At 49.1% G+C, this 26,178-nt stretch overlaps 2 protein-coding genes across 2 annotated transcripts in view; one reads left to right on the forward strand and one right to left on the reverse strand.

The window, feature by feature from the left end:
* The first annotated feature begins 282 nt into the window (after positions 1 to 282).
* Positions 283 to 5,019, forward strand: GNG3 (guanine nucleotide binding protein (G protein), gamma 3). Its single transcript, XM_015412183.1, has 2 exons — positions 283 to 386; positions 4,157 to 5,019. The coding sequence occupies exons 1-2, from the start codon at positions 288 to 290 to the stop codon at positions 4,283 to 4,285; spliced, it is 228 nt and encodes a 75-aa protein (XP_015267669.1). The 5' UTR covers positions 283 to 287; the 3' UTR covers positions 4,286 to 5,019.
* Positions 5,020 to 7,881: 2,862 nt separating this feature from the next.
* LOC107111233 (adenylosuccinate synthetase isozyme 2-like) overlaps positions 7,882 to 26,178 on the reverse strand; it is a 22,298-nt gene continuing 4,001 nt past the window's right edge. The window contains exons 3-13 of the mRNA XM_015412175.1: positions 25,112 to 25,214; positions 21,408 to 21,458; positions 21,246 to 21,312; positions 18,714 to 18,821; positions 16,424 to 16,505; positions 15,130 to 15,256; positions 11,102 to 11,256; positions 10,791 to 10,915; positions 9,289 to 9,386; positions 8,102 to 8,251; positions 7,882 to 7,934 (exon numbers count right to left, since the gene is read on the reverse strand). Of these exons, the coding sequence (XP_015267661.1) occupies positions 7,882 to 7,934; positions 8,102 to 8,251; positions 9,289 to 9,386; positions 10,791 to 10,915; positions 11,102 to 11,256; positions 15,130 to 15,256; positions 16,424 to 16,505; positions 18,714 to 18,821; positions 21,246 to 21,312; positions 21,408 to 21,458; positions 25,112 to 25,214 (1,119 nt within the window). The remainder of the gene's footprint in view (positions 7,935 to 8,101; positions 8,252 to 9,288; positions 9,387 to 10,790; positions 10,916 to 11,101; positions 11,257 to 15,129; positions 15,257 to 16,423; positions 16,506 to 18,713; positions 18,822 to 21,245; positions 21,313 to 21,407; positions 21,459 to 25,111; positions 25,215 to 26,178) is intronic.

Consider the following 26,178-nt stretch of genomic DNA (forward strand, 5'->3'; position numbering starts at 1 on the left):
ATGGACCTCTCCTCGGTGAATCTGTCTAGCCCCTTTCTAAAATTACGCTACCTCCACTGGCAGCGAATTCCACTATTTACTTGAGTCAAGAAGTGTTTCCTTTTGATCTATCCTGAATCTACTGGCCTTCAACTTAATTGGGTGCTCTCCAGTCCTAGTATTATGCCAGAGGAAGAAACCACGCGCTCTCCTTCGTAAATTTGTCTCATCTTAAAAAAAATAAAAAGTGGCAGCCACTCTCTCCCCTCCCCCCAATTTCTTACCTTGCGCCCCTTTACAGCATCGCCATGAAGGGCGAGACCCCCGTCAACAGCACCATGAGCATCGGACAGGCCCGGAAAATGGTGGAGCAGCTGAAGATCGAAGCCAGCATGTGCAGGATAAAGGTATGAATGGGAGGGGGGGCAAAAGAAGGCAGGGAGGGGCAAGGTGGCTACTTCTCTTACCAGGGCTGGACCAGAAACACCACACACTGCAGGCACCTCCCACCCCCGAGACTTTAGCTGGTGCTAATAGTCTTGCAGACTTAAGTGGTTTCTCTACACATCTTGGCAAACACAGTTCATGGACTACATCGATCCTCTACAGCAGGTATGTCCAACAGGTAGATCGTGATCTACTGGGTCAGAGGTAGATCACCAGCCCCACTTGGTCTCCTGGTATGCTGGACAGGTGTTTGGGGTTTTTTTTATGATTGTTTGGTGGTATTTGATTATTGGTGCCAGTATGAATTCTTATTTTTACTTTTAGAACTGCATGTGTGGGTTTGTGTTTTTTTTTTGGAGGGGGGTGGAATCCAACTTTAGTGGGTTAAATTCTAAATTGAAACTAATTTGAAACTTTATTTTCATTGTGGTATATCAGTGGCACTTTTGGCCGGAAAAAATAGATCACTACCTGTCAAGGGTGTAGACTTTCCAATTTCCCGGGGGAGGCTGGGGCTGGGCCAGAGGCATTGCTTTGCTAGGAGCAAGGGTGGCTCCCGGGGGAGGCTGAGCACCTTCCTGAAAATTTCGGCGGGGGCTGACACCCCACCGCCCCCACGAAGATTACGCCTATGCTACCTGTTCGAAGTTGGACATGCCTGCTCTACAGTGTTTTGAGATTTGCCAAGACTGGTCTTCTCTGAAAGCAGGATCTTTGCTATGCACGCCCCAGGTCATTCCTTGGGGGCTCTTTGATCCTGTTCTTCCAAAAAGACAAACAAAACATGTTTTGGTAATTAGGATTGTGGGTGTTTTTTTTTAACTATTATTCTGGTATACATCCACTGATGAGTTTGGTGTTTTGTTCTAAATTCTGTTTGGTAAAAGTGCCATGGCAAATTTTTAATGAGAAGCCACATGTACTTGTCTCCTTAAACCAGCGAATCACTGAAGAGACTAGTGATGCATTCAGTGCTGGAAGGCGTGGCGCAGGGCTGCCATCCTCCAGGTGGGGCCTGTGGTTCTCCTGGGATTGCAATTCATTTTCAGACTCCGGTGATCAGTTCCCCTGGAGGAAATGGCAGCTTCTGAATGTGAATTCGACAGCATCATAGTACCACTGAGCTTCCTGGGTACTGCTCCAAATCTCGTTTTTTCCAAGCCAACTTTGGAAGCTCTAATATGGGGCCTTGCTTTGTAAATTTAACATGCATTAAGTAGATCATGGAGGATATGGTCTTATTGGAGGGGGTGTGTGCCCATACAGGACTGAAGGCAGCCCCTCCCTTCTTGCAGAGCACGTCGCCACTCCTAATGCAAATCAGTTTCAGTCTTGCTTAACTGTCATGACTCTCAGCCCAGATATTGTTGCTCAGTTCCAGGAGAAGCCAGGGCTCTTTGCACAGACTAAGCCACGCCAAGACTGCTGGGCAGGCCACAAACCTTTCTAACGTATTCAGCTCCTGTGCAAAGAATGTGGAGCTGCTGCACATTTGTAAAAGGATCCAAATAGCCACTCCTACCTTTCCTCCCAAATAATTGCATTGCATTTTAAACTGTTCAAAAACAAGGGTGTTTTTTGGGGGGAGTGGGGGTCAGTATTCCCTCTAAGCTGAGTTAATGTGAGCTAGCTCAGTTTTTTAGCCTCCGGCTCACACATTTTTGTCTTAGCTCAGGAAGGATGGCTCCAGAGGAAACTAATTTATGCAGTAGCCAAATCGCTCGCTCACAACTTTCATGCCAGGAGCTCACAAAGTAGAATTTTTGCTCACGAGACTCCACAGCTTAGAGGGAACATTGGTGGGGGTGTGTGTTGCTGTCTGGTAACCAGTAGGTTGTACAGATACGCCCTCATGTGGCAAGAGCTGGTATTCATCCCACTCAAATTAATCTGCAGCTCCTAGCTCAAGACGGGGTAGGCGTCTTCGTCTATAGCAGAAGAAAAGAGCAAGAGTCCACTAGCGCATTAAAGACTAACAAAATCTGTGGCAGGGTAGGAGCTTTCCTGACCCACTGCTCATTTCTTCAGATACGGCTAGAATGTAAGTTCATCTGTCCTTATCGTTGGAGAATAGAGTGATTTCGTGTGCCACATGACAATAGCAGACGGGTAGGCTGAAATGTCAGTTTCAGGGGGGCAGCCAAGTTAGTCTGCAATAGAGAAGTTAGACAGAAGTCCAGTAGCATCTTAAGAGACCAACACGATCTTCAGGGTATGAGCTTTCAAGCGTCAAAGCTCTCTTCATCAGACAGCAAGCCTGAAAATCTTGGTCTCTAAAGGGCTCCTGGACTTGACTCTAACAGTCCTAAAACGTTGGCTTCTTGAGAAAGAATGTTGCCAGAAAGAAGTCCCCCAAAGGTGCTTGAGGAAGAATGTTGCCAGAAAGAATTCCCCCAAAGGTGCTTGAGGAAGAATGTTGCCCCAAAGAATTCCCCCAAAGGTGCTCCCCAACCAAGATTGATCCAGAACTTACCTTTTCTTGTTTGTCTGTATAAAATTCATGAGTACTGGAGCACCTGTGGCCTGAAAGGCAGTGTTCCAGGTTGTGGCATACCTGGTGTGGACTGGGCCTACCTCAAAGCCAGGCCCCAGAGAGATGAAGATGCAACACACACCATAGAAGGCTGCAGAAGATGCAGGTGCTTCTTTGCACGTACAAGGATAGAGTTGGGGGGAAGGGCTGTGGAGCATCTGCTTGGCATGCTGAAGGTCCCAGGTTCAATCCCCGGCCCCTCCAATTAAAAAATGGAACAGCTGGGAACGCCAGAGCCTCCTGTAGGCTAGGGTGGTGTCTAGTGACAGACCGTGGACTCTCCTGCATTCTCATTTTTCTTGCTTGTGTCTTCCCATTTTGTTTTTTTTCTGTTCTGCACACGTTTTGCTCCCTCTAGTGGTTGATTTGATATAACATCGGTGTATGTCCAGCATTAAAAAAATTGCAGTTGAAATCTTCAGGGAGATAGGCTGGACATAAACCGATGTAATATCGAATTGACCACTAGAGGGAGCAAAACATGCAGAACAGAAACCAACCCCCCTCCCAGAAGCAACAGGAACACAAGCAAGGAAAATGAGGATGCGGAAAAGCCCTTTGACTGGGGAAACCTAGTTCAAAGCCCCAGTCAGACACGGAAGAGCACGGGGGCCTGTCGCTCTCTTATCCAAACCTGCCTCACAGGGTTGTTGTGGGGATAAAATGGACAATGGAAACCACCTACACTGCCCTGAACTCATTTGAGGAAGGGCGAGATACAAACGCAATAGAATAAAGCAACTTTCAATGCAGCATGCAAGCATAAAGGGCAAAAGAGACCCTGTTTTGCACTGAGATCTCTAGATGGTTGCTGTATAGCGATGGTCATGGCCAGTTGGGGTGGGAACTCTGCCTCAGAAGCCCACTGATGGAACCACGTCGTCATGCCCACAATTGCCTTCCTTGTCACTTGTCTGAACAGCTGGGCCAGCCTGACCATCTTGAGAGTTCTCCCGTCTCTCTCCTCCTCTTTGCTTCCAGGTCTCCAAGGCAGCAGCAGACCTGATGACCTGTCTCTAGATGGTAGCTGTATAGCGATGGTCATGGCCAGTTAGGGTGGGAACTCTGCCTCAGAAGCCCACGGATGGAACCAAACCGTCATGCCCACAATTGCCTTCCTTGTCACTTGTCTGAACAGCTGGGCCAGCCTGACCATCTTGAGAGTTCTCCCGTCTCTCTCCTCCTCTTTGCTTCCAGGTCTCCAAGGCAGCAGCAGACCTGATGACCTACTGCGACGCTCACGCCTGCGAGGACCCCCTCATCACCCCTGTGCCCACCTCAGAAAACCCCTTCCGGGAGAAGAAATTCTTCTGCGCCCTGCTCTAAGCTTCGCTTGCCCCACAGCACCGGCTCCTTGGGCCCAGTAGGCATCTGGGCCGCTCCCCTTCCCCCCCCCTCCCTCTGGACATCCTCAGCACCAAATCGGGGTTGGAATCAGGGTTAGGGAGACATGAGGCATCTCGGGGACCGAGACTGCCACTTGGGGGGCTGCCAGTGGGGGAGAGGGGGGAGCTGGCGCCCATTTCCTCTGGCGGCCTCCCCATCAGTTGTGGCTATTTTGCCACAGACCTTTGACCCAGCGCAACAAACCAATTCCCTGCGAGTGAGAAAGCACCCTGCCCTCCTAAGAAGGGACAGCCCTCACTCGGCAGAGCATGAGAGCAGTCGCGCTCCCAGGGGGTCCTAGAGACTAACTGCAAACAGAGCAACCCACCTGGAACATGAGCCCGCCCGCCCCAGCCTTGAATCACTCTGTCAATGGAGTTTAGCTCCGAATCAGAGGTGCTGAAGCTGTCTCCTCCTTGCCCCCACCCCCCAACAATGCCCAGGGAAGGGTTCAGGGTATCCCAATTCCAGAGCCCAGGCGGTTTGTGCCAGTCCTGCCCACCCACAGTGTACCAGAGAGCACAGAAAGTAATTAAAGTAAAAGTGGAAATCACAAAACTGTGTCAGTGTTAAAGGGCTGATGGGGGGGGGAGCAGCATGGCCTCTGCCAGGGAAGGCCTCTCTCCAGTTACGCGGAACACCCCACTGTGCAAGAGGCAAAGGATCTCAGAGCTACCCACCCACAGTGTACCAGAGAGCACAGAAAGTAATTAAATTAAAACTGGAAATCACAAAACTGTGTCAGTGTTAAAGGGCTGATGGGGGGGGTGTTACGCGGAACACCCCACTGTGCAAGAGGCAAAGGATCTCAGAGCTGCTGGATCCCAGAGCCAGGAGGCAACATCAGGGGAAGGCCTCGACCTCTATGCCCTGTTGTTGGCCCTCCAGAGGAACTGGCTGGCCCCTGTGTGAGACAGGATGCTGGACCAGATGGACCCTCACTGGTCTGATCCAGCGGGGCTCTTCTGATGTTCTTATGAGGGGAAGGCCTCGGCCTCTGTGCCCTGTTGTTGGCCCTGCAGAGGAACTGATTGAGGCCACTATGTGAGACAGGATGCTGGACCAGATGGATCCTCACTGGTCTGACCAAGGGGCTCTTCTGATGTTCTTATGATGTAGTGACTGAATTCTGGGGCTCAAACTGGCAGTGACTGAAGTGGGCGAAACTCTGGTTTCCATGGCAAATCTATTATTTGTTTTGTGTATTTATACCCTGCCTTTCTCCCCAACGGGGACCCAAAGCAGATTCCATCACTCTCCTTTCCTCTGTTTTATCCTCACAACAACCCTGTGAGGCAAGTTAGGCTGAGAGTGTGTGACTGGCCCAAGGTCACCCAGCAAGCTTCCGGGGCACCAGTGGGGATTCGAACCTGTGTTCCCCAAATCCCCATCCCACACTTTAACAACTACGCCATGCTGGGCCTTGATGGCCGAGTGAACAAAATTGGCCCTGTGCGACTGTGATGCCAGGTTTCACAAAGCTGACTTAGAGACTTCTAAATGCTATTGCAAAATTGTACTGTGTCGATCGGATTTCCCTGCCGCCCAAATCTGGGGTCTCTCCACTATCCCTTCTGGCTCTAGGATGGGATTAAGACGGAGATGGTTTAAACTAGAAATATGGGGGAAAGGACCAGAGCTGAACGCAGCCATTTGAGGGGCAGAGAGTCCTTTCCCACAGCAAAGCATAAACGACGGGCATTGAGGGACATCGCTCTGAGGTGCCAGAGATCCTCGTGACAAAATAATCATTCTTTATTGATATTTAATCATCTACAGTGAAAAAGTGGCAGCTTCAGAAATGCCCAGAAAACCCCGCTGGGCCACAGGCGTTGACACAACAACGTTGGGAAGTTCCCTTTCAAAGTGGCAGGAATAATACGTCAGGATGGGAGGGGTGACACCGTGCAGGTCGGATTGTGTCGGGACCGGTATTCTGTTGCCTCTGAAAAACCTCTCTCTCTGTTTTAAAAATAAAAGGTTCCGAACTATGGACGGGGGGAAAGATCTCCGGTGATTCCGGGTAGCACTTCTACAGTCGACGCCCCCTTGCCAGGCCCCGCCCGGAAGAGGGCTTCGTTTGCATAGGCATCTCTAATCACAGAGCTTGGGCTGTCTGTTCAGTGCAGAGTTCTAAACCAGCCGGACATTCCTCCACAAAATCACGGGAGGGGAAAGAGAGGGAGCAGACATGGTCTGCAGCACAAGGGGAGGAGAAACGGGGGGTCCGCCCCCCCCAAGTGGATTAATCTGATCGCTCCATGATTAGGAGAGGACAAAACTGCCCAGTTGCGTTGGGATGTCTCATACTTAGCAGCACCACGACGTCCTGGAGTGCTGGGGCAGGCAGGTGACATTCACCAGCAACCTAATACGGTTTGGGGGTTCAGATGTAAAACCAAATGCTGAATTGGCACTGCGTGAACAAGCCCTGAAGAAGCTTTATGCTAGCACAGCGGCCCCTGACTTTTTTGAGCCGTTGGGCACCTTTGGAATTCTGACACAGGGAGGTGGGGGCAATCCCCAAATGGCTGGCACAGGAAGCACACCGGCCATAAAATGCTATATTATAACTCTAATAATACCACTTCAACATTTCAGGCAGATGCTCTGTTTAACAGCATGCCTTTCAATCCGTGCAGCCAATCAGACGCCCCGCTGGGCAAAAGCCCCACCTACCCCCTTGCCCACTTTCTAAAAGCACTCGGTGGGCACCAGGAAAGGTGTTGATGGGCACCAGAGTACCCACAAGGCACCACCAAGTCCCCTGGTGGGCCGCCTCGATCCCTCCCTCACAACAATCCGATTCGTTCCTTCCCATTTTGCAGAAGTTGCTACTATACCCAAACCAGCAAACCGCGGCTGGTTCTTGCCCTGAAAACTGGGACTGCCAGCAGAAGTGCGAAGCAACATCTGCGGGGCCACTGCAGCAGCAAATCCAGATGTCATGGCAAGCCACAGTGGGCCCCAAAAGAGGAAGTCACTAATCCGGATTGTGGCAGTCGAGGAGAGGAGGGAATCACGCGAGCAAGCCTAACGTTCCTTCCCGGCTTGTTTCGTTGTTGTGGTTTGGCATTACGGCTGAACCAAACAGTGGTGGGCAGACAGACACAAGGACGTGGAAGAGGGAAATGGAGTGTGCTAGCCATCCAAAAGGACTGGGGGTGGGGCGGGGGGATGGGACTGGCCTCTCCCTCCCAGTACGGGGAACAGGCAGCACAGCTGGAATGGCCAGGGCTGGAAAGAGCGACTCCCACGGGCTCCGTGATGGAGCAGGGGGTGGTGGACAGGAGGGGCCGGCTGCAGTGAGATCACAGGCCTCTACGGAAAGGAAAGAGGGTGAGGAGGAGTGCTCTTAGCAGGGAGAAAGCGACAGGCTGCCTGGAGAAAAGGAGGGCCAACGGGGGGGGGGGGGGGGGTTACTCCGCCCCCATGCACCGTCCTCCGCTGATTGGTCTGTGAAATGCGTGCGGTGGTGGTGGGAACGGGGCGGGCCCGCCGTCTTCTTCCAGAACGAGGGTCCGGCGGCGCCAGCCTCAGAAAAGCTTGATGATGGACGTGCGGGATTTCCCCACTCCGACCCACTTCACTGCAGGAGAGAGAGAGAATCGGGGAGGGGGCACTGAGAACCTGAGACGGGACCGAGGCCCGAGCGCACCGGCTGCAGCTTCTGGGTCCGTGCTGCTGAAAGACCAGCCGGCAACGCCCCGGCTGCAGCTGCTGCTCAGGTCTCCAGAGAGCGGCGGTCAGGCTCACCTGGCACCCCGAGGTAATCCTCGATGAATCGGATGTAGCCCTGGGCATGGGGGGGCAAGTCGCTGAAGCTGCGGGCCTCCTCGGTGCTGCACTGCCAGCCGGGCAGTGTCTTGTACTCCACGGTCACCTTGTTGAGGAGCTCCTGGTTTGCTGTGGGGGTGGCGGGACAGAAGCTGTTACTGCAAGCCAGAGCAACACCCCTGTTCCTAAGGAAAGCCGGCACCACCCGAGACGGACTCTTTCTCTTCCCCACTGAGAGAGAGGAAGAAAGGGATGGAGAGACGGGGGCCCAGGGGTCTAGCGGGGCCCACTGCTGCCGATGTCCCGTGCACACTAGTTGGCTAGCGCTCCACCACCCATGCTCCCGGCTACCACCACTGCCCGATGCTACCGGGCAGAGGACTGCAGGCGGCTGCGGGCACGGAGAGGGCTCATGAGCAGCCAAGAGAAGTACACCCGAGTGGTGGAAGAAGGGGACAGAGGAGGGGAGGGGACCCTGGGAACTCTCTGCCTGGACCCCCCCCAAAAACCTGGACTGGCCCTGGGGAGAGAGAACCCCGATCCAAACTTTAGATAACTGAGACCACTGACTGGTCCTCTAGGACCCGGGGGCCAGGGCCTAGGAGAATAGCTGTCCTGCCTTCTCTTCCCATTTATTAGGCACACTCCCCCAGCCACAGCTGAGAAAAGACCGTATGAATCCCTACCCCTCCCCCCAAATCTCTAATGCTCAGTGTCCTGGAAGAAAAGGGCCAAGGAGCATGGCTAGCCTGACAGCCACCATCCTGTGACCTGGAAACCTTGCAGAGTACAGGACGACTGGCCGTGATTAATTCCCGTCTCAGAATGGGAAGGCCCCATCAAGCTACTGTGGCTAATCGCTGTTTGCAGAGCTCTCCTCCCCCAGCGACGAGGCGTCTAATCCCCACAGCCATTAGCGCGTCATGTGACAGCGGCTTCCCTGAGTTAATTATGTAGGGTTTGAAGCAGTGCTTCCTTTCTGTATTAACCACAGCGAAGCCCGGCACCAATTAAAAATCTCACAGAAGACTCCAGAGCCTTCTCGTTCTCTGGCCTCGGAAACACAGTAAGGGAACCATAAGGGTCTGACTTGTGAAGGGTACACAGAACAACCCCGTCACCCACCGGTGGCTACCCAAAAAAAAAACTTTCCCCTACAGCGTCACCTGGAAAATAAGGTATGCGTTTCTCGTCCAGCCGGTACTCCACGCCAATTTTGATCTCCTCAAAGGTATCCAGGATATCGAGCTTGGTCACGGCCAGGCTACGAATAAGACACAGGGGAGGAAAAAGTTAGGGGGGAGGCTGCAAACATTCATCCAGACCAGGCTACAGGAAAAACGTATTTCACTACAATGATCTCCCCCAGTAATGGAAAAGAGCAGAGATACAGACAAGACTTCTCTTCATTTTATGTACCGTTCCCTTTAAGCAGATGTCAACTCCCTTCAAGCAGCTTCCCACCCATCCCAGCAAGCTATTAAAGCGTCACGCACCTGGCACCTGTGTTCCCTCTAAGCTGAGCTACCTCACAGTTTTTTAGCCTCCAGCTCACAGATTTTCATCTAAGCTCAGGAAGGAGGGTTCCAGGGCAAACTAATTTATGCAGTAGGCCAAATCGCTCGCTCACAACTTTAATGCCAGCGGCTCACAAAGGAGAATTTTTGCTCGCAAGACTCCACGGCTTCGAGGGAGCACTGCCTGGCACCCCCCTCCACTTCAACCAAAGTCCCTCTGAATTAAGTGAACAGAGCTAAAAGCCAACAGAAGATTGGTGGACAGAGCCTTCAAGCTACAGGTGAGAAAAACAAAGCCGGTTTGCCACTGCCTGACTCTGCGTAGGAACCTGGGACTTGGTTGGAGATCACCGGTCCGAGTACCAACCAGGGCCGGCCCCTGCTTAGCTACTGAGATCCGATGCGATCAGGCCAGCCTGGGCCATCCTGGTCAGGGCACTGTTGACTGGTGCTGTAAAAAGCCATCAATGGGCAGCCAATTCACGGCAACTCCGTAGGGTTTTCAAGGTGAGAGACGAGCCGGGGTGGTTTTCCGTGGCTTGCCTCTGTGTTGCGACCGTGGACTTCCTTGGTGGCCTCCCCTCCAATTACTAACCTGGGCTGACCTGCTGAGCTTCAGAGATCTGATGAGACTGGACTAGCCTGGGCTATCCAGGTCAGGGCAACTAAAGACTACTGCCAAACGCTTTGCCACAGTCAGTCATAACAACATAAGCAAAGCCCTGCTGGGTCAGGCCAGTGGTCCATTTAGTCCAGCATCCTGTCTCACGCAGTGGCCGACCAGCTCTTCTGAAGGGCCGACAGGGCATAGAGGCTGGGGCCTCCCGACACTGGGGTTCAGAGGCTGACTGTGTCTGAACGTGGAGGTTCCCCTCAGCCACTGACAGACCTATCCGTAATGAAGCTGTCTATTCCCCTTTTAAAGCTGTCTGTTCCTGTGGCCGTCGCTGCATCCTCTGGCAGCGAATGCCACATTTTAGCCACCCTCTGTGTGAGAAAGCAACGGTGCCATACGGTTCTACACGGTACTGCTGCAAAGGAGAACCCTGCTGGAAAGAGGGCACAAGCCTGGTAAGGGAATCAGGAAATGTGACCCTTTGGGGGAGAGAAGGGAGAAATGCCCAGGCTGATGCAAGTCAGGAGGGGCTTACGCGCTGAATCCATTGATCATGTGGGCATATTTCACCAGCACAAGATCCAACCAGCCGCAGCGGCGCCTCCGGCCTGTGGTCACGCCAAATTCGTGCCCCCGGGATTGCAGCAGCTCTCCTATCTCCTGAAAGAGGCCCAAGAAACAGAAAGAAAAATGATTACAAGGCGGTTCAGGTATTACCACCCACAAATGCCTCCTCCCGGTGCATCGAGCCCACAAGAGACACAGCTACTGGGGTTGTGCAGCCCGGGACCCTCCCGACCCTTGCCCAGCCCTGAACCCCCCCCCCCAAAGGGGCTGCAGACTCACATTGTCCTGCTCTGTGGGGAACGTCCCAACGCCAACCCGGGTAGTGTAGGCTTTCACCACGCCATACACCTTGCCGATGTATTGCGGAGGGATGCCGAGGCCCGTACAGACACCCCCCACGGTGCAATTGGAGGAGGTCACAAACGGGTAGGTACCTTTGGGAAGAGAGAAAGGCAGCCATGGTTGGATGGGGACCCGGGAGCTGATCTGGGGGAAGGGACTATCGTTCGCTGGCCCAAAGTGGGCAGGTTGAATTCTGATTCCACCCCTGGTGTCCCCGGCCATGCTCCCTCTAAGCTGTGGGGTCTCGTAAGCAAAAATCCTACTTTGTGAGCTACAGCCATTAAAGTGGTGAGCAGGCAATTTGGCTATCGCATGCATTAGTTTGCTCTGGAGCCCATCCTTCCTGAGCTGAGACAAAACTGTGTGAGCCAGAAGTTAAAAAACTGTGAGCTAGCTCACAGTAACTCAGCTTAGAGGGAACACTGGACTTCCCGGACAGAAAAAAGGGGACCTCTCCATGTGCAGGACAAGTCAGCCTAACGGTCTGACTCTCTGCATGCGGCTTGTTCGTAGGATCCCTTGCAGCAGAGGGCCAGCCTGGGACCTTCCGCACGCAAAGCAGGGGCTCCAACTCCTGAACTTGCTTCCTTCCACCCACACAGGCACCACGGAGACTTGGCGTGTCCTGCTGAGCGTTTGCAGAAACCATTTCCCCACCATGGAACTTTAAGCCCTTCCTCCTCAGGAGCCCCAAGGATGTGGGTAGAACTGCCAGTCAAGACAGACAGGACTGGATCTCAGAAGCTAAGCAGGGCTGACCAGAGCAAGTACTTGGAAGGGAAATGTCCAAGGAATACCAGTGCTGGGATGCAGAGGCAGGCACCTCTCTGAAACGTTCAAACACCACTAGAGGTCGCCAGAAGTCAACCATGATTTCCAGGCATGCACACACAAAATGCTCACCCCCCCCCCAAAAAAAAGGACAGGACTGGAACAGATAAACCAATCGCCCCATACCATATTTACTTTGTTTATACCCCTTCTTTTCTTCACAATGGAGACCCAAAGTGGTCTCTCTTCCATTTTATCCTCACAACCCTGCGAAGTAGGCTAGGCTGAGTGTATGTGACTGACCCAACACAACCCAGCAAACTTCTGCAGTGAAGCAGTGATTCAAACCTGGGTCTTCCAGATCCTAGCCTGACATTCTAACCTCTACAGCACACTGGCAACTTCATATAAGTTCATAAACTCTATAAGAACATAGGAGAAGCCAATGCTGGATCAGGCCAATGGCCCATCCAATCCAACACTCTGTCACACAGTGGCCAAAAATACCAGGTGCCATCAGGAGGTCCAGCAGTGGGGCCAGGACACTAGAAGCCCCCCCACTGTTGCCCACCCCCCAAACACCAAGAATACAGAGCATCACTTGCCCCAGACTGAGAGTTCCTATCTATAGGTAAAGGTTTCCCTTTCTCGAAAGCCAGTCGAATCCGACTCTAGGGTTGTGGTGCTCATCTCCGTTTCCAAGCCGAAGAGTCAGCGCTGTCCAAAGACGTTTCTGTGGTCATGTGGCCGACATGACTAAACGCCAAGGCTCACAGAACGCTGTTACCTTCCCACCGAAGCGGTACCTATTTATCTACTTGCAATTTCTTGCTTTCAAACTGCTAGACTGGCAGGAGCTGGAACCAGAGATGGGAGCTCACTCCATCATGTGGCACTTGGGTCACGAACTGCTGAACTACCGACCTTCCAGCCTACAGTTCAGCATCTTAACCACTTGAGCCACTGCATCTCCTTCCTATCTATACCTTGTGGCTAATAGCCACTGATGGAGCTCTGCTCCATATCCTGATCTAATTCCCTTCCTAATAATCGCCAGCATAGCATTGGCCTTTTTTATTGCACACTGAGGCAACATTTTCAGTGAGTTATCCACTACGACTCCAAGATCTGTCACTTGGTCAGTCTCTGCCAGTTTGGACCCCATCAATGTGTATTTATAGTTAGGATTTTTAGCTCCAATGTGCATCACTCTGCACTTGGCCACACTGAACCCCATTCGCCATGTTGACGCCCACTCGCCCACCCTCAACAGATCCCTTTGGAGTGCCTCACAATCCTCCCTGGTTCCCACCACCTTGAACAACTTCATGTCATCTGCAAATTTAGCCACTTCACTGCTTACTCCCAACTCCAAATCATTAATGAACAAGTTAAAAAACATCGGACCGAGTACTGACCCCTGTACGTACTTACTACTTACCACCCTCTATTGAGAAAATTGCCCATTTATACTCTCTGTTTCCTATTAATTAGCCAGTTTTTGATCCACAAAAGCACTTGTCCTTTTATCCCATGACTATTGAGCTTACTTAGGAGCCTTTGATGAGGAACTTTATCAAAAGCTTTCTGGAAGTTAAGGTAAACCACATCTGTTGGGTCCCCCTTGTCCACATGTTTCTTCACTCCCTCAAAAAACACTCACAGGTTAGTGAGACAAGACCTTCCCTTACAGAGCCCATGCTGAGTCTGCCTCAGTAGTTTTTGTCCATCTATGTGCCTACTAATTCTTTCCTTAATAACAGTTTCCACCAACTTACCCGGTATCGATGTCAGACTGACTGGCCTGTAATTTCCTGGATCTCCCCTGGAACCCTTTTTAAAGATGGAAGTGACATTAGCTACCTTCCAGTCCTCAGGAATGGAGGCAGATTTTAATGAAAAATTACATATTTTTGTCAGGAGATCCACAAGTTCATATTTGAGTTCCTTCAGAACTATCTATCTATACTACAAATGAAAAGGGAACATGGACTAAGGCTGCCGTCTCTGTTTGATGTATGTCTTATTCTGCTGTTGCTGCACTATTTTCCACTGACGTAAAGCCATTTTTCTGCGTTGGACCTGATGATGTGTGCCCTGACCTGGATGGCCCAGGCTAGCTCAATCTTGTCAGATCTCAGAAGCTAAACAGGGTTGGCCCTGGTTAGTATTTGGATGGGAGACCTCCAAGACAGTCCAGGGTCACAACACAAAGACAGATAATGGCAAATCACCTCTGTTTGCCTCTTGCCTTGAAAACCTCATGAGGGGGGTCACCATAAGTCAGCTGTGACTTGACGGGGGGGAAATCTGAAGATGTAACACAATTTCTCTGCACTGTGTCTATGTTCTGAATCAAGTCTAATATTCGATGCTTGTTTCAGAATTCCATAATCCTACTCTTAGCGCATTGCTTATTAGATGCCTCATTCTGTTAATTGCATTGACTTACACTGCATAACTCACCTTGAGTCTCAGTGAGAAAGGTGGACTCTATACACAGTACATAAAAAATGAATGAAGAAAGTGTGTGTGTGTGTGTAAAATGTATTGTCGAGTTGCGGTGACTTATGGCAACCCTATAGGGTTTTCCAGAAAAGAGATTAACAGAGGTTGTTCGCCACTGCCTGCCTCTGCGTAGCAACCCTTGTATGCCTTGGAAGACTCCCGCCCAAATACTGACTTGGGCCGATCCAGTTCAGCTTCCGAGATCAGGCTGGTCTGACCCATCCAGCTCAGGGCACGTGCGCAGAGACACACACATACATATACAGGCAACTTTAGACATTCCCGTGTCCTCTCTAGAGTAGGAAAAGGGTTCCCCCCCCCTGAAACGGGAAGTAATGTAACCTTTCCTTCCCAGCACCGCTTTAATTCCAAGACTTCTGCTGTTCAGAAGGAAAACAAACAAAACACAGGGGGGAAACAGGAGTAAAGGGGCCAAGCAGCAAGTAAAGAATCACAAAAAAATTGAGACTGATAAGAAGCAGGGTAGACCAAGCTTGTGGCTGATTCAAGCATTAGGCACTCCACATCCTTTGCTGGGGACCCAGTTTGTTTGAGGAAATAGCCATTTGCCAGGCTCTCCTCCTCTCCGTGTAAACACACTATGTGGTTTGAATATGACAGCATGTCTGTGCCAAGCAGTACCTATAAGTGGGGGAAATGCGTGAGGGGGGGTAAGAATGTCTTACCAAAGTCTATGTCCAACAATGCAGCATTTGCCCCCTCCACAAGGATCTTCTTGGCTGGACCATGTAGGGCCTGGTACATGAAATAAACACCATCCTTCACTAACGGGCGGATCTTCTCCGCATATTCCTGCCAACAGAATAAAAGCCCGAATAAGTTCCAAACGAAGGAGCTCCGTGTTTCATTGCTTTAAAGCGAATTGTGGGCCTCAAGGGATAAACTAGCTATGGCAGTAACTGTGGGATTTGGCGCTGGGCAGAGGAAGTTTCTAATCCACCATGTGGATGTGAAGAGCAGCCCTGCTGGCTCCATCCAGACATCGCACCAAACCATGGCTAAGGAGGCTGGATGAATTAGCACAGGATGGGTGGGAGGGAGTTTGCAAAACCGTGGTTTGGTGGGAAGTCTGAATTGACCAGCCATGGTTTGTGAGAAGAATGAGAAACTACCATTCGAGGAAAGCCACGGCAACCACTCAAGACAGCAGGGGCTTCTGCAGGCACCAACCTGCAAACAGGCAAAATCAACAACTGCCTGTACATACGCCATTCTCCACTGTGGCTCCTGCCTTGTGGAACGGCCTGCCCGAGAAGGTCAGGAAAGCTCCCACTCCCTTGGCTTTCTGCAGACTACGCAAAACTGAAGTATTCAAGAGGGCTTTTCTACACAGGTAATAAAGCTGCACTGCACAAAATGGTTTTACAAACTTGCTTGGACAAATGATCAAAAACTAATCTATACTGCTGTATACAGCTCAATGCAAGTAGGATCCTATTATGAAATTTTTGCACTGCTCAATGTATCATGTTAATTCTTATGCCATGCTTCAGTTCTTTCGGGTAGTTCCAAAATCCAAACACACTGGTTATTGAACATCCCATTTTTGTGACTGCAGTGCCTCACTGCGCGTAACCCACCTTGAGTCCCTGTGAGAAAAGCATACTATGAATAATGTAAATTGAATAAATAAACATGTTTTCTCACCACGGTGTGTGGTCTGAATTTACAAGCTACAGCACATGGCACATGCCCCACCTCTGGGGGTCACAGCTCCACAGAAATAGGAGTAGTGATCGGGAGGAAAGCAGAAATATGCAAAGCAGCTCTAAAGCCACACTTTGCCTGTTGTACATTTGGAAGCTAAAAAGGATGATTAGTGCAGGCTGTGATCTGGAGCGGTGGCTGAATCGGGATGCGCTGCAGTGGCAATATCCAGCAGTATCTCAGACGCTGCTGAGAAGCACAATTTTCAGTGGTCAAAGAAACCAGGAGCACCCACTCCTGCCAATCAATCACCTTCAGTTGCTGCAGTTCACCATCCGTGTCAATGGTGAGAGATGGGTATGTCGCTTTGTAGTGCTGAGCCAAGACCTTGAACCTGAGAGACAGAGAGGCATTACTGCTGAGCCAGTTACATGGGGATCACACATAGATTCAGGTGGGGTAGCCATGTTGATCCGAAGCACCTTTAAGACCAACAAAGTTTATTTTGGGGTATAACCTTACATGAGCATGCACATTTCTTCAGATATCTGAAGCTTATACCTAGAATTAAACACTGTTGGTCTTAAAAGTGCCGCTGGACTCAAACCTACCATGGACTTGTTCATCACAGCCCTCAATCCAATCTACCCCATGCAATTCGGCGCAAACTGGCATGGATCTGGTCAGGAATACAGGGAAACAATTGCTGGTCTTGACTGAAGCAGATCCTGGCAGGTGTTCTTCCAGGCCAGAATCAGAGCTGGCCCCGTTTCTCTGACAAATACTGGCATATGCCAAACCCAGTGCAAACGGACACTGGAACAGAGCAGTCTTGGAGAAGGGCAAGGAGTAAAAAAGCTATAGAATAACAAGGCCTTGGCTAGTACAGAAACAGTCCGTCATATCTATCTACACCATTATATCTGAATCTTATGTGGATTGCTAAAGCTGCAGATTAGGGCCAAGTATGGAGGGGGAATAACCCAGTTTGCAGAAAAGCCTTCAATTTTAAAACAGTAAAGGAGTAGGGAAGAAAACAAAAAAAAAGTTTTTAAAATACCGAGATTTTACAGGATTTCCTCACAAGACCTGGGCAGCCATTCTGGATTGCGTAGGCAGCTCTCATAATCCAAAATGGCTACTACAGGTTCACTTCAACCCTGGAGATGAATTGGGGAAAGATGGAATGGGCGGGCAGGCGAGGCAAGGCAAGGCAGAATGCAGGTTAGAGGAGAGAGAAATGGAACAAAAGTGGGGAAATGGGAGAGTCAAGAAAGCACAAACACACAATAAAAAGCTGCCAGGAGTAAAAGCACACAGAATAGAATTACTGCAACCAGTGCATATAACAAACATGTATTAACTATATTAATGCTTTTACAAATTGTATTCACAGAAAGATAAAGCCAATGTTAATAAAGATGGATGGATGAGAGGGGTAAAAATCGGTCGTCCGACCTGGGTATAGGGGCGAAAGACTAATCGAACCGTCTAGTAGCTGGTTCCCTCCGAAGTTTCCCTCAGGATAGCTGGCGCTCGTGGCTGTGCGAAAACCCTTTTACCCCTCTCATCCATCCATCTTTATTAACACTGGCTTTATCTTTCTGTGAATACAATTTGTAAAAGCATTAATATAGTTAATACATGTTTGTTATATGCACTGGTTGCAGTAATTCTATTCTGTGTGCATCCATATCATACTGCACCCCCCTCTGTTTGCTTGATCATTACTTGCCAGGAGTAAAAGGACAGGAGGGAAAGCAGCTGATAGGATGAGACAGGAAATGGGAGGGAATGAAGAAAGGGAGTGAAGCTGTGGGGGCTGTGATGGAGCAGGAAGGATGGCGGAGATAGATGGTGTAGGATGAGGTTATGATTAACAGTAGCAAGAATGTATCAATATAGCATTTATATGACTTCAGAGGACGTGTGAGTATAGAAAATATGAACTCAAGAAGGTGAGGCCCATCAAGCTGTCAGAGATGATTCTAAAAACCTAATGGGAATCTGAATTATGTGTTTCTTCTTGGGGGAAGCTCTTTGCCTGTGATCCTGTTTACTTTTGCGTAAGACAATTTTACCGAATTCATGCAAATGCTGTCCACGTAAAATAAATTGTTTGTGTTATTTTCAAGTCAGTTAACCCTGACTTGATTGTAATTTGGTTCCTATATGTCATTTTATTCTTAACGTGCTTTAATTATCATTTGTTTGAACGCTCAATTATTTTATGTGTTAACTGATATGCTGTGACCCGCCTTGAGCCCGTTCACGGGGGCGGGCAGGACATAAATCAAATCGAATCAATCAATAAATGTTAAACCATATTTATAGTTAATGTTTTAACAAAGGCTAAAGGGAGGCAAAGATTCTCTAGTCATGTTTACTCATGTACTAGACAAACAACAGACAAACGCCTCTTGCTAGGAGATTACTGTTCTGACACAGGAAACTTTGCTGGACTCCCCAGGCTCCTTAAGACCAAGCCTGGATCTGAATCAGGCTTCGTCAGAGTCATTCAGAGCAAGACAATATGCTGCTTCAAGCTCCTCTCCCACCTACAGCCCCCCCCCATCCTATATTTTCTGCCCTCCCAACTCACTTCTTGGAGAACTCATCAAAATCTGCCAACAGATCGCAGATGCGCAGGCCAGTCCGTGAAGCCTTGGAGGAATACGCAGGGCCGATCCCCTTCTTGGTTGTGCCAAGGCTGCAAAAGAAATTGGGATGAAACGACACCTGCCAAAGAAAACCACTAGAACAGACTGGGAGGAATATCCCAGCTAATGTTGACAAGTTACAATCTATCATTCTGCTTGGGCTTTAAAAACAAAACAAAAAAGACCCATGCTGGGCTGTTTCTGGTGGACTTCAAACCAGATCTCTACCCTGGCAAGTCACTCAGGATAGCGCTTTGTTTGCACTGCTAACATTCAAGTGGCCAGAGGAATTCTCCTTCCATCACAGCGTGTGTGTGTGTGTGTGTGAAGTGCCATCAAGTCACTGTTGACTTCTGGCGGCCCTATAAATGAATGACCTCCAAGACATCCCATCAACAACAGCCTTGCTCAGGTCTTGCAAACTGAAGGCCCTTGTGGCTTCCTTCATCGAGCCGATCCATCTCATGCTTGGACTTTCTCTTTTCCTACTACTTTCAACTTTCCCTAGCAGTATTGTCTTTTCCAGTTAGTCCTGAATTCTCACAACGTGACCCAAATATGATAGCTTCAGTTCAGTCATTTTAGCTTCTAGGGAGAGGTCAGGCTGGGAAAGTTCACCGCTTGAGGTAAGAAAAATCCATCATGGCAGGTGTGGGGAAGAGCAGGGGACTGAACACTGGGTTAAAGGAACATGAGCAAGTTTGAGACGCTTATTACTTGTCTCCGAGCATTCTTTCCCCTCCTTTCTCCATTCCCGAACTCCCCTCCTTACTAGCTCGTCTTCAACTCATCCTCTTTACCTCCTTCCACACCTTCTGCCACGATACCCCTTTACACCTGGGGCACCTCTCTGCATCTCAAAGTCAACTGCTCCCCCTCCTCTTCATTACTTGTGTCAAATATTTAGACCTTCCCACAGGGAATGCTGATAAGCCCCTAAGGCTACTGGACAGGGACTGCACCAGTTCTGTATCTTTTACCAAGCTTTGCACAAAGTTACAGAGGGGTAGCAGAAAACAGCTGCGACAGTGGGAGGGCTCCTAGTGTTCTGGTCCCACTGGTGGACCTCCTGATGGCACCTGGTATTTTTGGCCACTGTGTGACACAGAGTGTTGGACTGGATGGGCCATTGGCCTGATCCAACATTGGCTTCTCTTATGTTCTTATAGCTCCAGAAAGAACCACTGATTGTGGTGTAAGTTTTTCCGGACTAGAAGTCACACCGGATTTCACAGAAATGTGTGCAAGCTCCAACAATAAGAACAGTGACCATTGATAATAGTGGCAACTGGAGATAACACAATCTTATCTCCTCCAGTCCAGCTCCCAGTGCTGGGAATGGTAATTGGGCATATCAAACACACCTTTGAGCTTTATATAGAAACGTTACAGATCTCTTGCATTTCGTGGCCTTTTGACCCAGTGTGTAAAACTAAATTATCTCATGTACGCCACCCTGAACCCCTTGGAGAAAGTGCAGGATAAAAACTGAACAAAATACAATGTACTGAGTATTTTGTATGCTGTGCTGTACTCTGTTGTTCTTGCACAATACCAGTATGAACAACAACAGCAGGCCGAACCCTCACCCTACAACCCCAGCCACAAGGTGAACTCCACAGGGGGACAGTAGTTCGAGTGATGGGCTAGGACTAGGGAGAGCTGGCTTCAAATCCTCGGGGTGCGACTTAACACAGCAGCAGTGTAATCCCAAGCAGGGTTTTTTGTTTGTTTGTTTGGGGTTTTTTTTTTGCCAGTCACAGCTAACCTATGCCGACTGCCACTGCCTGCCTCTGTGCCACAACCCTGGACTTCCTTGGAGGTCTCCCATCCAAATTCTAACCAGGGCCAACTCTGCTTAGCTCCCAAGGTCTGATGAGACTGGGCTAGCCTGGGCTATGCAGGTCAGGTCAGCATTATATCCTTCTAAGTCAATTCACGTTAATAGAGCTTAGAAGGGAGCCCAGTTTGGTGTAGTGGTTAAGTGCACGGACTCTAATCTGGGAGGACGGGCTTGATTCCCCACTCCTCCACTTGCACCTGGCTGGATGACCTTGGGCAACCCATAGTTCTGATAAGAGCTGTCCTTGAAAAAGAGCCGTTTCTGTCAGAGCTCTCTCAGCCCCACCTACCTCACAGGGTGTCTGTTGTGGGGAGGGGAAGGGAAAGGAGTTTGTAAGCCGCTCTGAGACTCCCTTGGGTAGTGAAGGGCGGGGTATAAATCCAATCTCTTCTCTTCTTCTACTCTGTTTAGGATTGCACCTTGAGTGACTTTGAGCCAGTCATTCTCTCTCAGCCTAAACTAATTCATGAGGTTGTTATGAGGATCAGATACGGGGGATCCTAACTATGTAAGCTGCCCTAAGACGGGATAAAAATAAATAAAGCCTCCTCCCCAGAGGTCCCAAATTCTACTTGGAAGGAAATGCAAGCCCCTACCCTGCCCCCAACCAGCATGCCCAAGACTTCCTTACTTTTTGCCACCTTGCTGCTGTCTCTGCTGCTCCTGGATCCCATCCACGGCCTGGTGGAAATTGAACACTGGTGCAGAGAAAAGGGAAGATGTAAAAAGGAGAAAGGCCGCACCCTCTTCTACTTGTTACCCATTCCCCAGGCTCTTTGTAACTGGCTCTCACCAAGGTGGGCGCGGTCTGAAATCACTGTCCGAGACTCCCAACCTTCCAAACCTGAGGAGGAAGAACAATTCATGAAAATAATTCCATTGCTTCATTCAACATGTGCGGCACACCGACTCTAAAGGACAAATTTACTTATTCATTTCACTGATGGCCCAGCTTTCTCACTGAGACTCAAGACAGATTACAAAATATAAAAAGAATTCAGATGGCATATCAAATTCAATAAGCACACACATGAGGCTGCCTTATACTGAATCAGACCCTTGGTCCATTGAAGTCAGTACTGTCTACTCAGAATGGCAACGACTCTCCAGGGTCTCCAGGGCCTTTTAACTGGAGATGCTAGGGATTGAACCTGGGCCCTTCTGCATGACCAGCAGATGCTCTACCACTGAGCCACAGCCCCTTCCCACAATAGGACCAGGACTGCAGAACAATGTAAACAGATAATTGTCTTAGTCAAAAAGCCATGACCTACCATAAACAATGCAGAAAGCAGTTTACAAAAGACGGTATAGTAAAAGCAAGATAGATAAATACAACAATCTACAATCCTACTCCCACATATGATGCAATTTCTACCACAGAATACTAAAAAATATCAGCTTTACCTGATTGCAATAAACAACATGTATTTTAATATATGATTACCTGTCTAACAAATTTGTGTAAGCCTCTATACACAGTGGGTTCTTTTGTATAAAGCCTTTGCACTGTTTCGCCCATTTTTTCTACTGTCCAGAACAATGACAGAGTGTATTTCTCTTCCTACTGAGAGAGTTCCCCAGTTAGCGACACAGTTTCTAGCTCAGGAACTGGAATTCCTGAGCAGAGTCAAACCCCAGCACATCTACAGAAATCAACAGCGGACCAAAATCACAGATTTCCAGCGCTCATGAGTGGGGACGACAGTTTGATACTGCAGTCATGCAAAACTCCATAACTCAAGTTTTGCAAGACGAATGCAACAGTGTGGATACTAAACAAAATGAGGCAGATGTTACAAGATCAACACTGCTACTGATTAGACACAAATTTAGTTCAGCAGATTTGAGACAAAGACTCACCCCCCCCCCAATGTTGTTACTGCAAACAATGAACAAGAAGCAGAATGAGGCCTATACAGTGTGTTGTAGAGGAACATGCAGTAGGAAGTGGGCGTCAGCTCGGCCTCTGGCTATTCTAGCTGCCATGGGTAGTGAGGGGGGACGCTGGAATTTTGACTTTCGTTTCTGCTGTGTTTCCAGTCTTTTCTCCTGAGAATCATGTTACTTTGGCGGGTTTCTACCTGGCCTCTGATTGGACCTGAGCCGTCAGGGACCCCCTTGAATAATGTATATCAGCTTGCTTAGCGCACTTTATGCCAGTTCTAATACAAAAGTGTTAAGATATCTGCATACTTTCAATGTCTCAATAAACTCTACTTCTTTGAATGAAAGCTGTTGGGAACTGATTGCTGCAGGAGTCTTGACAGTGGGAACCATGGGGAAGGACAGGAAGCACTGCCAAGTGAAGAGAGAGGCAGCCACGCTGGCCAAAGAATGTATCACCAACAAAAAAAGGCATTACGTGACATTTGTTTTTAGATGTTTGGTTGGAACGCCACCACCCAGAATCTCTAACTATTTTGGAAACAGCGGGATTTAGCTGACACAGAGGCAGATTCTTCACCTGCAAAAAATGACCTGGAAAAGGACTTTCATCAGCAACCTTTTATCATTAATGAGCCAAACCACATTATTTACTTCATTTATACCCCACCTTTGTCCCCAATGGGGAAGCAAGATGACTTACATAATTCTCCTCTCCTGCATTTTATCCTCGTTAGGCTGAGAGGGTGACTGGCCCAAGGTCTCTCGGCAAGCTTCCATTTCCATAGTGGGGACTTGAACTCGGTTCTCCTAGATCCTAGTATGACACTATAACCACTACACCACATGGGCTCAAATGTCAACGTTCAGAGCAAGGGATCAACCAAGGGACAGTGTACGTAAGCCCATTTGTGTAACTGAAAATACACAATGTTAATACACATTTTTACTTCATTTATACCCCACCTTTGTCCCCAATGGGGAAGCAAGGTGGCTTACATAATTCTCCTCTCCTGCATTTTATCCTCGTTAGGCTGAGAGGGTGACTGGCCCAAGGTCTCTCAGCAAGCTTCCATTCCCACAGTGGGGACTTGAACTCGGTTCTCCCAGATCCTCCTATGACACTATAACCACTACACCATATGGGCTCAAATGTCAAAGTTCAGAGCAAGGGATCAACCAAGGGACAGTGTACGTAAGCCCATTTGTGTAACTGAAAATACACAATGTTAATAATAACTGACAATCTATAAGTCTACTGAAAACCTGTCACAGCCTCCCTCTGTTCTCAGAGCATCAAGAACAAAGGCTAGACTGTTGACCAGGTATAGCAGGGCTTTCTCAGAAGTGGCTCGGTTTGTGGAATTTCTGAAGGAGACTTAACTAGTCCTGCCTCTTTAATTTTCAGAACATCAGCTTCTTAATTGGTCATGATTTACAGCTCTCTTCGTTGCCAATTCCAGCTTTTAATGTCCATCTTGGGTTTTTTAAAAAAATATTCCTATTAGAAAACCAGTGTGATGCAGTGCTTAAAATGCTGGATTAGGACCGGAGAGACCTAGGTGAGAATCCCCACTCGGCCACACTCACACTCTCTCAGCCTAACCTACCTCACAGGATCGAATGGTGTACTTTGCCCTGGACTCCTTGAAGGAAAGGCAGTATACATGTGACCTTGAACACCATCAGCATACATGTATCTATTTACTGAAAATATTTACATCCCGCTTTTCTCATGCCATATGGGGGACTCAAAGCAGCTTATGTATAAAGAGAATAAATGAACTAAAAAAGAGTTTTGAAGACTGCCTTCCTGTTAGCATTTGTGTTTATATCATCAATGTTTTTGTTAATGAAAAAGTTAGGGTGGTATTTGCAGAAAACTGATGGATAGTGCTCTGGAGGAGACCAAATTCTGCAACTCATAATCATGACTACGACAGACCTCGCATTGCCTCTAACAGTTCCTCCCCGATTCCTCCTTAACACTATCCCCCCTCCCTTCAGAGGCAGTTGCATGTAGGTGGGGGGGGGGTCACTCACCTGGCCCTCTCTCAGATTTTTCTCAGCTTCCTCAAAGAGTCCTGGCAAGTGGATGACGACACCATTTCCTGAGACAGTAAAATAATTCAGGCATCAGCAATCACACGGGGGGGACGGAGGGGGAAATTCCTTGTGTAAGGAAGATGCTCTGATGATTGGAGAGTGCCCTCAAGATTTATAAAGAAGAAGAGAAGCAGGACAACTTGAGGCAGCAGATGAAACAGAAGTGGTAGTGTGAAGAAATTATGGAGGATTCCCTGGGTGGCAGCTAAGGTGAGGTTTTGTATTTATTTATTTATTTATTTCCATTTTTACCCCGCCTTGCCACAGGGTTAGCTCAATGCAGCTAACAACATTAAAAACTAAAACAATAAATACATTAAAATGCAATGGAATATACAAACAAAGCCTAAGCGGCTAACAGTAACAGGGTTAGTGGATTCCTATCGGACACATTGGAGTGATTTGATTTATACCCTGCCCTCCCCGACGAAGCAGGCTCAGGGCGGCTTCGTCCTCAGGAGTGTGCTGCCTTTCCCAACCGTGACAGTATGCACAGTTACTCACCAATGAATGACGTGGCGCTGTGGTTGATTACTCCACTGGGCAAGAGATGGAAGTTGTATTCAACCGAATCCACCACAACAGTGTGGCCTGCATTGTTGCCTCCCTGGGGAGACAGAACACATTTTGGGGATGAGGCACCTCCATCACCTACCCCGCTCTCCTCTCCCTCCACAGAATCAACCTTTTGCGCTTGTTCCCTAGTTTAAGACAGCCGAATACCCTTCATTTTCAGAAAGATCATCCTCACAAGCTTTGCAGAACAGAATAGACCCTGTTTAAAACAGTCAAAGTTGGTGAGGTGCGTTATTCTGTCAAACGCTGCTTTCCACACTGAACTTTTACCCTAACCCACCCCAGGCTCTCTCCCCACTGGCCGGCCCTCAGTGACCCTCCTGAGTTCTCCCTCCAGCCTGCCCAATCACAAAACTGCCCCCAAATTTTCCTAAGCTGTCCCTCTTCAAAAAGCCCAGCCACGTCCTCTTTATCTTTTTGGCTTCCCTCCAATTCTTCATTCTCCGTTTCCTTTCCTTGCCAGAAACCCCCCAAGCCCTTGTTTTGGTCACCAGACTTACCACCTTCCTCTCCAACCACCCTCCTCAACCGGCCTCCCACTTTTTGCGACCCCAAGATTTTTCTCTCTCCCACCAACTTCTCCTCGACTAGAGTTGCCAACCTCCTGGTGGTGGCTGGAGATCTCCCACTGTTCCAACTGATCTCCAGGTGACAGAGATCAGTTCACTTGGAGAAAATGGATACTTTGGAAGTCGGACACTGTGGCATTATGCCTCAAATCGTGCCCTCCTCAGGCTCCCCCCAAAAAAATATCCAGGTATTTCCCAACCCAGAGCTGGCAACCCACCCCACTCCACTCAAAACACTTCCCTCTACATTCCTGCCACTCCATGTATTTAGGTCTACCGTCCCCCTGCCCTCAAAAAAAGACCTCAGCTCATCTCCCCATACACCAACAACCCACGTTTCCGCCATGTTGGCTTTTCACTCTTGCACCCCATATTAACTCTCCCCCCAGCCCTACCGAGCACAGCCAGCCCCCTCCAGCTAAACCT

The sequence above is a fragment of the Gekko japonicus genome, unplaced genomic scaffold, assembly GCF_001447785.1.
Source record: "Gekko japonicus isolate JY-2015 unplaced genomic scaffold, Gekko_japonicus_V1.1 scaffold2386, whole genome shotgun sequence".
Classification (NCBI taxonomy): Eukaryota; Metazoa; Chordata; class Lepidosauria; order Squamata; family Gekkonidae; genus Gekko; species Gekko japonicus.